The sequence below is a fragment of the Osmerus mordax genome, chromosome 15, assembly GCF_038355195.1.
Source record: "Osmerus mordax isolate fOsmMor3 chromosome 15, fOsmMor3.pri, whole genome shotgun sequence".
NCBI classification, from domain to species: domain Eukaryota; kingdom Metazoa; phylum Chordata; class Actinopteri; order Osmeriformes; family Osmeridae; genus Osmerus; species Osmerus mordax.
In genome coordinates, this window is record NC_090064.1 from 4,656,868 (window position 1) to 4,675,287 (window position 18,420).

General features: G+C 39.4%; 1 protein-coding gene across 5 annotated transcripts in view; it reads right to left on the bottom strand.

Moving 5' to 3' along the window:
* The window catches only part of cpne3 (copine III), a 60,301-nt gene that overhangs the window by 37,711 nt on the left and 4,170 nt on the right, over positions 1–18,420 (bottom strand). For 3 of the 5 annotated variants that reach the window (XM_067251978.1, XM_067251979.1, XM_067251977.1), the window contains exons 2-7: positions 11,945–12,081; positions 9,301–9,480; positions 9,140–9,214; positions 8,906–8,977; positions 8,246–8,326; positions 6,811–6,900 (exon numbers count right to left, since the gene is read on the bottom strand). In XM_067251978.1, the coding sequence (XP_067108079.1) occupies positions 6,811–6,900; positions 8,246–8,326; positions 8,906–8,977; positions 9,140–9,214; positions 9,301–9,480; positions 11,945–12,076 (630 nt within the window). In that variant the 5' untranslated portion in view covers positions 12,077–12,081. The remainder of the gene's footprint in view (positions 1–6,810; positions 6,901–8,245; positions 8,327–8,905; positions 8,978–9,139; positions 9,215–9,300; positions 9,481–11,944; positions 12,082–18,420) is intronic. The other 2 variants (XM_067251980.1, XM_067251981.1) reach the window with 2 other exon arrangements.

The window sequence follows — 18,420 nt, forward strand, 5'->3', positions numbered from 1 at the left end:
CTGTCCCACATGCATCACAGCTTTACTACTGTACTATATACTATGTCACTACTGTATAACCACTGTCACCTGTATAACCGTCATCAGCCTGTATAAAAATCTAAACGTATCTTGACCATGTGTCGAAATACATTCAAATTTGGGTTATGAAATCATAGACATGTTAAATTTAAAGTCAGAAGAAATGCATCCACACATTCAGAACCATTAGAAAATCTAGTTCAAAACTTTTTAGCCACTATCATGGCTGATCACGTTTTGATTGACAGCTCTGCCAATGTCAAACAATCTCTCATAGCAACAGTCCCGCACAGCAATGGTGCAAAAAAATCTGCTTAGTCAAGCTTTATAATATTATGTTTGAGCCGTCTGCTGAAATGCCACACTCAAAGCGAGCACTATGAGTGTACAAATTAGAATGGGTTTAGTTTCCCACGATCACAGAAAGAACTGGGCAGTCTGCAGAGTTCATATTCTGCATATGTCCTCTTTATAATCGAACAGAGTGCAGTGCCGCATTGACGTTGTTTGGATAAGCATTTCGACATTAAATGGTAAAAAATCATGAAAAAATTATTCAGTAGCCAGTTTGGCTTGCTCTCTTCGCGTCCCAGCCTCTTCACTCTGGTCCTCAAGAACTGGGCACTCTGCAAAGTTAATATTTTGCATATTTTTATAATCCAACGGAGTGCAGTAACGGGATTGAACTAATGCGATTAACAAAGGCATTCATGGGCACTGTGCCCTATCTATAATTCCAGGAGTCTGTGTGTGTGTGCCACCAATTTTATCACGGCCACTGACATCTTAATCACTGACTGCATCACGGGCAGTGGTTTTGGTACCTATATTTCTCAGATCACAATTGAAATTCTATATCATTTCTGAAGTAGTTATTCAACCTCCACATCTATTCTAGTAAAATTGCCAATGCTGTGGTAGCCTACATTCATGCAAAGGATTATGTAGGCTAGCCTTCATCTGTCTGCTTTCTCCTACGTTATAAATTGATTATGTTATGTTGATCAAAATGTACTTTATTGGTTCTCTGTGAAATTGTCTTACCACCACAAACATCTAAACATTTCGTTCATAACAGAAGTCATTACATGCACAAAGGTTGAGCCAGTTGTCATAATTGTAGGCCTAATTCACCATACAGCGCCTGTACATTTGCAATGTACTAGCAGTTTTGATATCAGTAAACACATTAATTTACGTCACAAAATACGCTGATCTATACTGAAAGTATATACACTGTATATACTTTACTTTACTTTTTTGGTCGCTCTGTCCGCTAGCCAGACCCTTTTTAAAGCAACTGATTATCGGTTGTACAAGCGAATTTGCTTCTAAATAACAAAATTGAATTTCCTTATTTTCCTTAGTAGGCTACGCTTAGTTTAATTTCATTGCACATGCCTTTGTTAATCGCATTAGTTCAATCTTGGTAGGCTTCTTACGCAGATTTGACATCAGTAAACACATTCATTTATGTAACAAAATTCACTGATCTATACTTAAAGTATACCCACTGTATATTGTCATTCTGTTAGCTAGCCAGCCCCTTTGAAAGCAGCTGAATATTGGTTGTAAAAGCGAATTCGCTTCAAAATAACGAACAGAATTTCCCTATTTTCCTTACTATGCCTAGTTCATTTAATTGCGAATGCCTTTGTTAATTGCATTAGTTCAATTGAGGTAGCCTACTGCACTCCGTTGGATTATAACTTTGCAGAGTGCCTGGTTCTCGAGACTCGCTGCAGACCAGAGGATGGATCTGAGTGAAGAGGCTGGGGCACAAAAAAAAGCAAGCCAAACTGGTGGCAAATAATTCTTTCATTATTGGGTGTGCTTTGCCTTCGGCAAGGGCACAACCTTTGTTCTCTCACATATATATTATTTATTATTGTTTATTTTCGCCCCCCTAAGGATCAGTCAATATTTGGACTACATAGACAACCTAGGTGTCAAAAGTTTCGTATTGGTAGCGATTGCGTTGGTTGTATTTTTATTTACGTTCCGTTGCATGGTTTAAGTAGAAATTGCGTTTTTGTGGTGAAAAGTGAAGCTAACGGTGGCTAATTTGCTAGCCACAGTCACTGATGTTACTGACGTCACCACGTCACTAACGTCACGAAAACGCGTGACTTCACCTGTAGCAGAACATTCGTTTCGCATCTGTTAACTTGGGGGCAGTGTTGCCAGGTCCGCGGTTTTCCCGCGGAATTGGGCTACTTTTGAAGTGTTGCCGCGGGTTGAATTTTTTGTCCACTGGTTCGGGTAGACCTATTTTGCATGTAAATTACATGAATATTTTTTTATAAAAATCCATATTTTAAATGAAATAATTTATTTATACCCAAATCCTACCAAAATGACTCCAGATCAGCATGTACACACATTGACATGGGACAAGCCCACATACACACACGCACTGTGCGTGTGCACACGTGCCTAATGCTCTCAGTCTCCAGAGAAAACCTCCTGAAAACTGCTTTTAATGCTGGCATACTAAACATTTGGTGTTACTTTGTAGATATTACAATACATTTGGCAATGATAGCAATGCTGTTGGACTTTAAAAGCAGTGTATATGGTTTGGCAGGGGCATATTTTGAGTTCTGATATTGGGCTGGTTTTTGGGCTGGTTTTGATTGGCCATTGGGCTGATTTTGTCACACAGACCTGGCAACCCTTCTTGGGGGATAGCTAGGCTAACTATAGCTTTACTGCAAGGCAGCTGGAGAAACGCCACAAGCAAAGAGGCCAGGGTGATAACTATTTACTCATTTTACTTTGTGATGTGAAACACAATTGTGAAATGTAATGTACAATATTAGCTGATATTATTAAGGAAGTAGGCCCACATCTACTTTCGGAAACGGTAGTCTACTATTTCACTGAAGCATTAGCATCATGACATTAGCCTCTGTTGCCCAGGCAACACATACTATGGTCTATGATGCATCTGTTTTCAATCCTTAAAATAAACATTCCTCACAAATACATTTTCGTTGTAGGATTTATTATCAGAATCAGAATCAGAATGGGTTTTTATTCGCCATGAAAGTTTGCACAGACAAGGAATTTACTTTGGCAGGAGAGCCTACCTAGGCAGCCATTTTCGGCGCCAACTAGAAAGTTACAGCATAACATGAGGAGAGAGGAGGAGAGAAAAAGGCAACACCCAGACAATGCTCCTAGAGGAGTACAGTGTGAGAACAGACAAAAACCTCAGCACATAAGCAAAACAACATTTACAAAAACACGATACTTGCAACGGGGAGTGGGGGTGGGGGGTAGACAGGCAGCATCTGGACCTGCAGCCATGGTAGGCGCTGGACACAGATCTGCCAGCCACCCTGGGGAAACAAGCAGGCGAAGGCGTTGGATGGGGGTGGGGGGGTGGTGATATCTGTAGTAGGTGAAAGTTAATGTGTGAGTAGGTCTGGGTTGGCGCCCTCGACCTAGGCCACAATCAGTCCGATTCTCCCTATGCAGATTGTGTTGGCCAGGAGACATCCTTGGTCATGACCCGGGAAGAGACCAAACCACAGATGTCGGTGGGGGGGGGGGGGGGGGGGAAGGGAGGAGCAAGATAGTCTCGCTTCAGCGCTCTCCAGGGGAGTTGTTTTCCAGCGACGACCTTGGCCAGGGCTTGTGCTGGTTACGGGGCCGAAAGAGGATAAGATTGGGGTAGTTGTTTTGACGAGTAGCCGCAACTCAATTTTCGCGTCCACCCTTCAGGAAGGTCTCCAAGTCCTCCATCTTCCTTTGCAGAGCCGCAAACTTATCCCTGTTGTAATCAATGCTGCGTTGTAAGTTCACAGACGAGCGCCAACAACTCTGCCCACCGTATCAATCATATCGGGCAGCCTAACGGGGCTTTTGACGGCTGCAGCCGTTTCCTTGATTTTACGATATACAAAGCCAGCGCCTATTCCAAACAGCAGAAAGCCTGTAATCATGGTTCCGAATATGAAGATGTCTTCAACGTCCTCCACGGAAAGCGCCGCTAGACACACGACACGCCAATTCTCCCACGCGTCCATCGTGTAGCCAGCTGCGAACGTCCCGTCCGGACAGTTGGGTTCCCCCGAACCCGAGCTTCTCTTCGAGAAGATGGTGTCAATAGCATTGAGAGACCAGCTAATTAATTCCATGCTTCTAGTTTCGGAGAGTGATGATGAGAGAGTATCTTGAGACAAGACAAGACACAGCCAAGCAGGGAAGGTCAGGGAGGGGAGGAGAGAAAAATGCGACAACGCAAGGTGCGATATAACCCTGTGTGTACTACTACAGTTCGTCTTGGTAGCGATTGCGTTGGTTGAATTGGATTTAACGTTCCGTTGTACGGTTTAGGCTGAAATTAATTATTTTCATGAACAGATTGACAAAGTTTAGGCTGTGGCAATGAAGTTAAGGTTAGTAGTTAGATAGACTTTTGATTTAAGTAAGGAGAGTGCCGAACATGTTCTGTCGCTGTTTGACTTCCTAAACAGCTGTGTAGATGTTTTTGTAGTGTCTCGCACAACTACATTTACATTACATTACATTACAAGTAAACGATTTGTGGGTGTAGGCTAACTGCAACGCTGTAGCCTACGCGAGACACTACAAAAACATCTACACAGCTATAGGAAGTCAAACGGCGACAGAAAATGTTTCAGCCTAAACCGTACAACGGAACGTTAAATCCAATTCAACCAACGCAATCGCTACCAAGACGAACTGTAGTAGTACAATTTACCGGGGCAGCTTCTCCACACAGGGTTATATCGCACCTTGCGTTGTTACTGACAATGATCGCTACCAGTGAGCTTTTTATGAAAGCGATTTTTTTCAAGCTTATTTACGTTTTTGGAGGCATATTTTCAGTTAGCAGATGGTACTGTTTGAATCGCGATTCCATCTTCTACTGCCGGTAACGTCGTAGAATAATCTTCAAAGGGGGTTCTTTATTAATGAATGAATGCAATATGAGTAGGCTAAATTCCTGAAAATATCACGAGAAGGGAAAAACTTAAAAGGACGTTTAAGTCATAGAGATTAGGTCAATTTGGTCCGGTCTGCCAAATTTATTCGTTTTGATTCAGCTATGAGGCTGCCTCTTGCAGGGGAAATGAGAAGACATCTATTTCATTCTACACTTCACTCGTATTTTGAATTAAATGAGCAGCAAAAAAAAGATGCTTTTAAATCTATGTCATCTTTATAAATAATAAGTAGGCCCTATACATTTTTATATAAAATATACAGAAATATCAGTTGTAAAAATGTCATTAAAAAACGGACCCCTGTGCAACCGACGCAAGCAAGCACACCGTACAATTTCCCCAGAAATTGTACCCTCTCTAGTTTGATGTTGAAATGCTTATCCAAACAACATCAATCGCGGCACTGCACTCCGTTGGGTTATAAAGAGGACAATTGCAGAATATGAACTTTTCAGAGTGCCCAGTTCTTGAGCTTATAATGGGAAACTAAACCCATTCTAATTTGTACACACACATTCACACAGATTACTGGCATTATTAGAGAGATGCAGGGCTACAGTAGGCCCAAGGACCAGGATCAAGGACCATGATTGAGAGAGGCTGATAGTATTAGAGAAGCTGACAAAGTTGAAAGTGCTTTTCCCTACTTACTGCATGGATAGCTGGTCACATGAGGGCTTAGTCTTCAGACCAGGGATGTTGTTATTGTCACGGATCACTTCCAGTAAACTTGTTATATTAGCCAGTTTTCCCCCAAAAAAATTCAAGCTTATTTACGTTTTTGGAGGCATATTTTCAGTTTGCAGATGGTAATATTGGAATAGGGATTCCCGCTGAGATACTGCCAGTGACAACATTGTTAGAATCAGCTAGATTCAAAGGGCGTTCTTTATTAATTAATTAATGCAGTTTGAGTATTGCTTAAAAATATCACTATACGGGAAACCGTAAGGGGAAGTTCAAGTCATTTTTTTTACACAGGATTACTCAATTTCTTCGTTTTCATGCAACTATTTCAACTATGTGAGGCTGCCACATAGCCTATCACCATCCCCTCTTGCAGGGTATGAGAAGAATCTCAGGGAAATGAGTAGAGAACACCGTTTCATTTTACACTTCACTCTTAGTATTTTGAAGTGTAAATGAGCACCAACAAATGTAAGCTTTTTAATCGAGGCAACCTTCAACAATAATAAGTATGCATACTTATTTAAATTATATAGAAATATTAGTTGTAAAATGTAAGTAAAAAACTCACCCATCTGCAACAGACGCAAGCACACCTCAGAATTTCCCCAGAAATTGTACCCTCTCTAGTATTATTATGTTATAATTATTTTTTAGTTTGAGTTTGACTGATGTGGAATTTTTCATGATTGGTTCGCAGAATTTATTTAGTCATAAATACCCTAGCATAACCCCACCCAATTCAAACACTGTCAGGAAATAAAAATTACAATATTACAATTTCAGATTGACATTAATGTCTAATACTTTTAGAGGCTTACTATTATGTACATAAGACCCTAAATTACATAGAACGATTTTGTGGATTTGGGTTTCCTCTGGCTTTAAGCATTGTCTGAAATGAAAAGTGCAATATTTCTATGATGGGGCCAATCTTACTCCAATAATCTGTTAATTAGCAGATCTAAGTGATCTGGTTCAGCTGGCCAAATGCATGGTTGCGAGGGACATTCATGAACAAATCACCATGAATGTTGAGCCCATAAGTATATCTAGGTTTACTAAATAGGAGACTTTATTTACATCAGCAAATTGTTTAAGGTTAGTGAGTGTGTTTATGCACCTTTATGGCTTTGTCCATGTCTCCTCCACAAAGTGACTGCACAGGGATTGTGAAGGGTCTCCAGGTTGGGTTCAGGTTGTTCTTTACTACCTTCATGAGAAGACCATCAAATCAATCACATCAAATCAGACCATCAAATCATCCAAACTGTGACGGTGCGTGTCCACTGCAGCGACGTGACAATATGCTTTCCATTCATTTCAATGAAGCCAGGAGAATCGCTTGTGTGGTGCATTGTGGGTAGCGACGCGATGCGATTCAAGCGATTCGAGTTGACATTTTCTCAACTTTATGCAAATGAGGAGCGATTTTCGCTAGCGATGGCCAATCGGAGTGTTTCCTTGTTTCTCGTCACGTTGCAACCATGGTAAACATTTCTAGCTTTCAGCTCTAAGATGGAGAAACTAATCGTCTGTGTGGCTGCGTACCCAGTCCTGTTGATACGTCTCTGTTTTCGTACAGAGACATTAACAAAAAGACTGATGACGTTGTCAGTGCTCCTGGTGGGTTTTTTGTACTTTCAAATTCAGTGTCGTCACATTACGTAACTTCGTTCTGTGGTAACTAGCTAGCCCTGCTGGGACTCCCTAATCATATCGACAGATTAACAGAGTACAGTAATATAATAAAACGTTTTTACACGTCAACGTGTATGTGTATTAAACAGTTTTTAGTTGTCGAGTTGTTTTTGATTGATATTGTGAGTATGTAAACCCCAAGTCTGCACACTTTGCCAGGACTTGATACAAACTACAACATTGACTTTAGAGAACTACAACTCTGCATTAATCTGTCTGACACGCCCCCGAGCATGGTGCACTGTGGGAAGGCGAGCGATGGCAAGCGATTCGTGTCGCTGCAGTGGACACGCACCGTGAGTGAAGTCAGTTACTTTTATACAAATCTTCTTTAGCCTAGCTAAACAGACTAAATTTCACTTAACTTTTTACAGTTTAAATGAATGGGTTGCTAAGGGGCATTGTCAATCACATGAATCATACTACTACCATACTTGCTCCATCATGTAGAGAACAACAATCCCGGAGACTCAAAAATACATTCTTATTCCCAAACTGTTTGGACATGTAAAACGAGGCTGGTCTATCAGGCTGAGAGCAAAAAGTTTACATTTTAACCTGACAATCAAAATTATGATAATGACGGGACTGGGAAGCTGATTGTAGACTACATCACATACATCACTTAGACACAGTCTCCTTTAAATCCACTACAGATAGGCCATTTTAGCTAATCTAAGTTACACTAGCAAAAGTGCAATATGATATTCTAGATATAAAATGACAGGTAAACAGGGAATCTGTACAGACAACATTTATGAACGAGGGCAGGTTTTCTTGAAAATAGTTTAAGTCTAATATCGGCCTATTGAGACCTTTGATAAGAAAGCCTTAAAACTGTGGTAATGGGACAACACCTCTGTTCTATGTGCCAGCTGCCATCCAGTTTCTGTTTGCTTGAAGAACTCAAGGTATGGGTCAGATTTCCCAAAGAAATCCTGGAACAAAACAATTACAGTTATCGTCCATTCCAACTGTCCAACATTCCAGATCCCATTATCGTCCACGGCCGTTTCTTCCGTTATTTTCTTAAAGAAGATAAGCAGCAGCAACGAAAGACAGTAACTCACCGATATGTATACACCTTATATTACTTCACACCAAATTACAGCCTCTTACTTTGAGATTTGAGTATGTAAACGCTCTCAAACCGTATGTGTAGCATTTGCCTTGAGCAGCGTCAAACTTGAAATTTCTCCATTGAAAGTGGTTGGACGGACACTAATGGGGCCCCCTGGCTAACTGCTAAAATGAGGAAAATAAACTTTCTAGGCATATCCCAATTGGATTTTAAAACCAGAATGTTATAATATAGGTGTGTATCTATATATTAAAGTACAATGCTGTGACAAAGTTTTTAATTTGTATTATATCGTCATTTTTGGACATTTCTGACAAGCGTTGAGAGCTAGGTGGACGATAATTTTTTCCTTTTAATTAGAGGATCATCATTGAGTTGAAAGTAAATGTCATATCATTATTGGATGGAGGATGGGATGTTCCTATCTAGCTTGTACCTTGTTGTCCAGTTTCCTGGCTTCCACCTCAAAATGTGCTACTCGGTTGTCTTTTATTTCTTCAGCACTGATCTACATAAAGAAAATAAAGGCAAAGTCACTTATTTACTCATACATAAAATGAATATACAAATGCATTGGTCATTTAGATTATTTTATTTTATATAATTTGTAATCAACAATGCACTGTATCAGACAGACAAGACAGTGACTTTAAGGAATAAGTAAACTGACTGTAATAGTTCCTTTTCCTGCAGTTCTTTTGTTCTTCATCATAAGTGGTCGTCTCAGTTTCCTGTTTGACACAACCTGAAAAGGGTAGAGAAGAAAAACACAACGTCAGTGGAAAAATACACAGACGCTGAAGGGAAAATTATTTGGAACCAGATCAGTACCTGCCCCAAGGTGCACTCAAGTTCTCCAAGGAAATCATCATCGCTTAGATCGATTGTTTGATTATCAATGTCATAGATTCCAAACTTCAATTTCTGCACTTGTTCAAAGTAGTAGTCAATCACAAACTTCTTTGCAAACTTCGGCGCGAGGCAGTTCTGTATTTTTTCTGTGCGCCCAACCTGCATTGGCATATATGTGTATTGATTAGTGTCTATTAAGTAGCAGGCATATGTATTTAAAAAAAAACATATTTTGCATATCATAAAACAGTGTCCACAAGTTAAATACAAAGACATGAATTTGCATTTTTAACCCTCTTGCAGAAAGCAGACTTAACACGCTATTATCCACTGCGACATTGACAAAAACGAATTCAATTCATACCTTTTTTAAGGCTTGACGCTAACCACATCGGCCTGTCTTATCTGTGTTTTGGTTGTAGGTAAGACTTATACGCTTTTTCATGAGCCACACCTTAAATAATTGTGACAGTTGACTGACACCCATTTTGTCCAGTTATTAACTTATCATTTTACCTAAGGACCTTTCCAGAACTTCAGTGGTCTCCGTGCAGCCCCATACTGCCACTCACTGACTGTCTAAAACTGCACATAACATTGAGTGACCTCCATGTACTATCATTAAAGGTCACATGACATGAAAATTTCACTTTAGGAGGTTATTTAACATTAATGAGTGACCCTAGCCTGCCTTTGGTCCCCCAGTGGCTAGAATTTTCAATAGGTGTAAACCAAGCCCTGGATGTTCTTCGCTGCCTTTGAGAAAATGAAGACTCAATTGCTCCGTTTGAAAATCTCCTCCTTGTGACGTCACAAGGAAGAAGGTTACCTCCCATTTCTCTGCTTTGGCCGCCCAGATAATCTGGCCAGCCCATGAGAAACTGAGCTACGACCGTGCAAGGGCGAGTGCGATATTGTTTTTTCCTGGAGAGACATCATGGCGAGCAAACGAACGAAGCATAACAGTTGCTCAGTGCTTGGATGTACAAATAAATAAAAAAAATACATTACCATTTTTAGTTCCTTCATCCGAGCCTCTGCACAACCAGTAGGCTTATCTTAATTTTATTTTCGCTGGAAATGCGCCGACACAACTTCCCAAACTTTTGCATGTCTGCGCCAAACATTTCAGCGACAACTGTTTCCACAACTCGGGACAATACAAAGCTGGCCTTGCTGAAATTAAATTCTTGATCAGTACTAACTCTCCTTGGTCCAGCTACAAACCTCAGACAAGTAGTTAACTAACGCTATATCATTTTGTTGCTTTACTGTATATGGTTACCTAGCTTGCTACCCTTAGAATGTGGCTGTAACGTTAGCTCTGCAGCTAACAGCTGAGTTACTGTCGCTAATGTAAAGGTAGATAGCATCAAGTATGTGTGTGAATACACATGCTTTAACGCGAGTGTTGTACACTTCTTTGTTATTTGGATAACCGTTCTGCTTTTGGTGTTATGGTGCGTGCGATATCCGCCTTTCCCCTCATTGAAATGACTATGAGTGTGCACCTCTGCAAACCAGGGTGATATGATAAGAATGGGCAAATTCGAGGCATCTTACAGCAAAGGGGCTACGATACATCCATTGTAAACATTAACGCATGGTGCTGCCCCTCTCCTCCTCATTAGCATTTAAAGCTATAGACACAGAAAGAGCGCGTCTTGAGGAAAGCTCATTGTGGGACTGCACGTAGTGGCTCTAATTATGCACCAAGGCTTAATTTCGGGAAAGAGACTTCAGATACAGTATTAGGGGACCACTAAGGACTATATAAAAGCATCCAAAAACAGCATGTCATGTGACCTTCAAAGATCCTAATTCCGCTATCTCGGTACCAAGTGTTGTGTTGGGATATTATTTAGAAAATTAAAGGATAGTTTCCAAGTTATTGTACAGCCATGGCCAGTAGTGGCAGTGACATACATTTGTGTTTTGCGAAGTTTGCTGAATTTGTAGATTATCTTTTCAAGTTTCTATGGTATACTGTAAAACAGTAAGCATTTTGTACGTTTTAAAAACTTTGGCAAAAACAATCAATATAGGCAAAGAGTCCCTCCATTTATAGCATTCAGTCTGCACTTATTATACAATCAGAATGATGGTGATTTCACCTGACTACAACTCGTTCACACTTTCTCATGTGCTGATGATATGATTAGTGAAATGATGCTAGCTGATCATTTTGACCTAGGGCATTTTGTGATAAATAAGCTTTTATTTAAAATGCATCTGATAACTCTTCACAATAATATACAAACGATGTGAGTCAACACAAAAACTTAAGCAGCAAACTTTACGAAACACAAAATATACGTCACTGCCAATACATTTGACCATGACTGTAATTTACATTTACATTTAGTCATTTAGGAATTGGAAAATGTTTATCTTAAAATAAAACATGCCTACATTTTAATGCAACCTTCAGATTTTACTAAATATATATTATGAAAAGAGAGCCGTAATGTACTCATAACCAGTCTGTCAAATAGTTTCTGGGACATTCCAATAAGAAAGACAATATTAACCTATACGAATACTATTTCGTTCTGATTTGAGGTTGTGTTAAGCCTTTAAGGATAGCATGATAGTATGGATGATGTATGTATAAACTACTGACCTCATACCACTGGGACTCAGAGATGTTCATTAGAAGTACACACAGAGGGTCAGACTTTGAGATGACATCGCGGTCCAGCAGATTCTCACAAGACACAGTCAGCTCCACCTTTGTCACACACTGGGCTGCCATGTCATCTAGGAAAAAGAGACGTGTATTTTATTCGAAATCAGTACACTAAGATAACATTCTTGGCGAATATACAGGAAGATAGACAGGAAGAGGCAAGAGTACACACAAGTTCTGTCCCAAATCGTATACTTCTGTTGACTGGGTTTACAATGTATTTCACTACAGCTGTTTGGTAAATACTTCTTCGTCATATTATTGCACCATAAACTAACACAGATTGATTCATATATGTTTGTTATTATACTGTTGTCCCCTTGACTATGCAGATTTTCACAGGTCAGAATAGGGAGAAAAACATGCTGGCTGGTTTAATGTGAAATGCAACATGATGTAGTAGGCCTATTACAAAGAAGTGGCACTGACATAAATTTGAGTTTGCTGAATTTGTAGGTTATTTTTTCACGTTTTTATGGTACACTGGAAAACAATAAGCAATCAGAAACATTTTGATTTCACCTGACTAGTACTTGTTCACACTTTCCCATGTGCTGTTGATATGATTAATGAAATTATGTTAGCTGATCATTTTGTCCTAGGGCTTTTTGTGATAAAGAAGCTTATTGGGTGTGCTCAAGCCTTCGGCAAGCATGACTTGTGCTAGGCCTATATAAATAAACTAGCCTTGCTTTGCTTTCAATTCACATAAATTATGTTAACGGAGAACCTTGCCATCCAATAATAAGTGACTTATCACGGTATTTAAAGGCCCAAAGTAGGCTTATTCCGCACACTAGGACAACATCACACAATGGCGTATTTATTGCTGCTGCAAAAGTTTGAAGATCGTGCCCCGAGAAGGGAACGCATCTTCCATAACCATACCGATTTTATTGCAGTGAGTGACGAGTATCTGTCGGGACGCTTTAGGCTACCAAGAGCAGTCCTCATGGATATTTGTAACAGTCAACTGTCTTCTAGGCTGTTTTGAAATATGTTTTTTTGCTTCAGAATTCAGATGAAAGTTAAACCATTTCTTTTTCACTTGAACATCAGTTCTGCACCCTTCTCCAGATAGGCTACAGCGTTCACTGCATGAGTAATGGAAGTTTTATTTACTGCTTTGTATCCACGCTATTAAATATGATGTGTCGTTTGTCGCTAACTTCTTGCAGCTGTACCTCCACTTCAGAATTACAAAAGTTTTTCTGTCTTTTGTCGAGGCCTCCACCACGTCTTTTTGACATTTCTCTGAGTGTGCACACGGCCCTGCCATCTCATGCCCTTTTATGGGAATTAACGGGGCGTTTACCTATGCTAAATAGGAGCAACGGGGCACAAGCTTTCAATTTACAAAATATTGGGATTCATCAAAGACCACACCTGTGAACAATTCTGCTGTTTAGGAACACATCATGAATCACACGTAGATTTTTCTTAGGAACTTTCTTAAGAACAAATTTAAGAAATAACAACACATACTATGGTCTATGATGCATCTGTTTTCAATCCTTAAAACAAATATTCCTCACAAATAAATTTTCGTTGTAGGATTTATTATGACATTACATTACAAGTAAACGATTTGTGGGTGTAGGCTAACTGCAACGCTGTAGCCTACGCGAGACACTACAAAAACATCTACACAGCTGTTTAGGAAGTCAAACGGCGACTGAAAATGTTCGGCACTCCCCTTACTTAAATCAAAAGTCTATCTAACTACTAACCTTAACTTCATTGCCACAGCCTAAACTTTGTCAATCTGTTCATGAAAATAATTAATTTCAGCCTAAACCGTACAACGGAACGTTAAATCCAATTCAACCAACGCAATCGCTACCAAGACGAACTGTAGTAGTACAATTTACCGGGGCAGCTTCTCCACAGAGGGTTATATCGCACTTTGCGTTGTTACTGACAATGATTGCTACCAGTGAGCATTTTATGAAAGCGATTTTCCACTAAATAAATGTCAAGCTTATTTACGTTTTTGGGGGCATATTTTCAGTTAGGAGATGGTACTGTTTGAATCGCGATTCCATCTTCTACTGCCGGTAACGTCGTAGAATAATCTTCAAAGGGGGTTCTTTATTAATGAATGAATGCAATATGAGTAGGCTAAATTCCTGAAAATATCACGAGAAGGGAAAAACTTAAAAGGACGTTTAAGTCATAGAGATTTGGTCAATTTTGACACCGGTCTGCCAAATTTATTCGTTTTGATTCAGCTATGAGGCTGCCTCTTGCAGGGGAAATGAGAAGATGCTTTTAAATCTATGTAATCTTTATAAATAATAAGTAGGCCCTATACATTTTTATAGAAAATATACAGAAATATCAGTTGTAAAAATTTCATTAAAAAACGGACCCCTGTGCAACCGACGCAAGCAAGCACACCCTACAATTTTCCCAGAAATTGTACCCTCTCTAGTTGGGTGTGCTTTGCCTTCGGCAAGGGCACAACCTTTTTTCTCTCACATATATATTATTATTATTATTATTATTCTTTTTGCCCCCCTAAAACTCAGTCAATATTTGGCCTACATAGACAAAGTAGGTGTCAAAAGTTTCGTCTTGGTAGCGATTGAGTTGCTTCTATTGGAATTTACGTTCCGTTGCATGGTTTAGGCTGAAGTTAAGTTTTTGTGGCGAAAAGTGAAGCTAACAGTGGCTAATTTGCTAGCCACAGTCACTGACGTTACTAACGCCACTACGTCACGAAAACACGCGTGACAACCTTTGGCAGAACATTCGTTTCGCATCTGTTAACTTGGGGGATAGCTAGGCTAACTATAGCTTTACTGCAAGGCAGCTGCAGAAACGCCACAAGAAAAGAGGCCAGGGGGATAACTATTTACTCATTTTACTTTGTGATATGACACACAATTGTGATGTGTAATGTACAATATAAGCTGATATTATTAAGGAAGTACATCTACTTTCGGAAACAGTAGTCTACTATTTCACTGAAGTATTAGCATCATGACATTAGCCTGTGTTGCCCGGGCAACACATACTACAGTGGTCTATGATGTAGCGTTATCTGTTTTCAATCGTTAAAATAAACCTTCCTCACATATACATTTTCGTTGTAGGATTTATTCTGACATTAGTAAACGATTTGTTGGTGAAATAACCATTACCTGTCGTTTCAAACCAGTGTAGCTCACTGCAACGCTGTAGCTTACGCGAGACACACTACAAAAACATCTACACTACACAGCTGTTTAGGAAGTCAAACAGCGACAGAACATGTTCGGCACTCTCCTTACTTAAATCAAAAGTCTATCTAACTACTAACCTGAACTTCATTGCCACAGCCTAAACGTTGTCAATCTGTTCATGAAAATAATTAATTTCAGCCTAAACCGTACAACGGAACGTTAAATCCAATTCAACCAACGCAATCGCTACCAAGACGAACACAGCAGTAGTCTAGTACTGTACCATAGTAGTACAATTTACCGGGGGAAGCTTCTCCACACAGGGCTATATCGCATTTTGCGTTGTTACTGACAATGGTCGCTACCAGTGAGCTTTTTATGAATGAGTGATTTTCCACTAAATAAATGTCAAGCTTATTTACGTTTTGGGGGGCATATTTTCAGTTACCAGATGGTACTGTTTGAATCGCGATTCAATCTTCTACTGCCGGTAACGTCGTAGAATAATCTTCAAAGGGGGTTCTTTATTCATGAATGAATGCAATATGAGTAGGCTAAATGCTTGAAAATATCACGAGAAGGGAAAAACTTAAAAGGACGTTTAAGTCATAGAGATTAGGTCAATTTTTACACCGGTCTGCCAAATTTATTCGTTTTGATTCAACGATGAGGCTGCCTCTTGCAGGGGAAATGAGAAGACATCTATTTCATTCTACACTTCACTTGTATTTTCAGTTGTAAATGAGCAGCAAAAAAAATATGCTTTTAAATCTATGTAATCTTTATAAATAATAAGTATGCATTTTTATATAACATATACAGAAATATCAGTTGAAAAATTGTCATTCAAAAACGGACCCCTGTGCAACCGACGCAAGCAAGCACACCCTACAATTTCCACAGAAATTGTACCCTCTCTAGTTCAAATTGTTTTCACACCCATCATAGTCAAGTTCATAGTTAAAACATGTATTTTTTAAAGAGCCGTTCGGGAGCCAAAAGAGCCGGCTATTTTTGGTGAGCTTAGCCATACGAGCCGGCTCACGAAAAAGAGCCGGCATGCCCATCACTAGTTGACAATGTACAACAGTTGCTACGTTACAATAAACAAGGAACCAATCCGATTGGCCAACGCTCTTCACTGTTCCACTGTTCAAACTTTTTTCTGTTTCTACATCTTTCAATTATTAATACTTTTCAGAATGGGTTTTATTCGCCAAGAAACATCACACAGACAAGGAATTTACTGTGGCAGGAAGGTGCACACATTAAACATATAAGAATCTTAAATAAGAAGTGTACAAGTCTAACTAATATTAAGGGCCTAAAAATGTAAAAGGGTTAGAATGAAATAAAATATAAAAAGGCTCTAACAACGCTTTAACATTTATGAAATTAAATAAGATACCCTTTTCATCACTCTTTTTTCTCCTTTTTCAACCGTGAGAAAATATTGCTATGCATAACAATGACAGATATACTTTTAACACTGTTTCACCATTTTGGTTTCAAAGCAACACTTTTTTTCACCTTCATACTGCTGACATACTTTTGTCTGCTATGATATTGATAACTGTTATGCAATACTCTTCATCACTATATTTGCTAATTTTTCTTCAAACTTTTTTTTGTTTCTCAGTCTTTCATTCTTTAATACTTTTAATGCTTAAAAATGTATGAAAGTCAATAAGATACTCTTTTCATCACTGTTTTTTCAGTAAGAACAGTAAGAAAATATCGCAATGCATAACAGTGACAGATATACTTTTAACACTTTCTCACCATTTTGTTTTTAAAGCACATACCTCTTTAAAAAAAATTGTAAAACCTTCTTCACTATTCATGCCATCAAAACAATCGTTTCAACTGCTTTCAGCAAACACACAAATTTTCTTCAGGAAATGTACCTTTCTAGTTTCAAATGATATCTAGTCAATCTGTTGAAAACAGTGTTGTGTAGACACAATAGATTTATTTGTAGGTTTTCATTTCAAGTCTCCACCTTCGATGTTTCAGTGAGTGCAGTTGGCCGTGCTGCGTTTTTGCTCCGCAGCTTCGCTCGTTGTAAACCAAATCTATATGAGCATACCATAAAAGGAGAAAACCAAGCGTTTCATTCTAGGGCTATTTCACAGGATGCATCAGGGGGCATAGAACAACACCCGGGCCATTTTCAGCTAATTGGGTTATTTGCTCATATTGCAAAAAACTCAAAAATTACTAAATGCTTCAAACGTACCTTGGTCGTAAATTCTAGCAACTCAAGCGTGTCATGTGATGCACAAATAAGTTATGTTATTCTGTCAACATGTTTAACCATTTATTAAACACATCCTCGATATAAAAAGAAAAACAATTAAATCAAATTTCTTGTGATAAAAAATAAAAAGGTAATAGTCAGCAAAACAATTGACTTTTAACCTCAAACGTGCTCTCCCCCTGCTGACAGCCACCTCTGCACAACTCTGTCTGGTTGAAACTGTGAAACCTCTGGTCCCTCAATGCTAGCATATCAAGCTTCCATAGCATTTCATAAGTATGATACTGAGTACCCAAGTCGACACCATTCTTCTGCTGCAGTTCAATAGCCCGGGGAAACGAGGCGAACGGCTGGTCCGTCTTAATTACGTGATATGCCGTTGTTATAAGTCGTGCATCTCGTACGATGGGCATCTGCATTTAAATTCCTGACCAGCATGGTCAACGGCCCGGAAGATGGATTGTCAACAACCCGCTTAGCTGTCACGCAAACCAGGTGCTGTCTGCTATTAGCATGGCTAGTCAGGGATTGTTTTCGAAAGTTGTCGGTGCCTTTGTAAAAAGATCCACTTTTGTCTGCTTTAGACGGGAACATACGACAGACGACACAGTGCATCTTAGTTCCATAAAAAAAGTTGCTTCCGTTTGAGCTCGTAGCTCTCCTTTGCTGCCATCTTCACTTCTGTGTCTCGCGCCAGTCGTTAAAAAATGTATTGAGATTAGAGAATTACAATTTGACAATCACTCGTCACTCACTGCTCAACTCTTGATTGGCCAACGGTGCGCCCTAAGAGCTGCAAAGTTATTTATGCATTTAGCAGATAGCTAAGTTTTACAATGCAATTTTTTTCTTTCAATCAATGCTTTGCAGGGTACAGTGAGTTGCTAGTTTAACTGTCCCAACGTTACTTTTTACTGTCCCCGGGCCATCGTTATTGTCGAGCCCTGCCAAGTCTGCGCACTTTGCCATATTGTTATACGAAC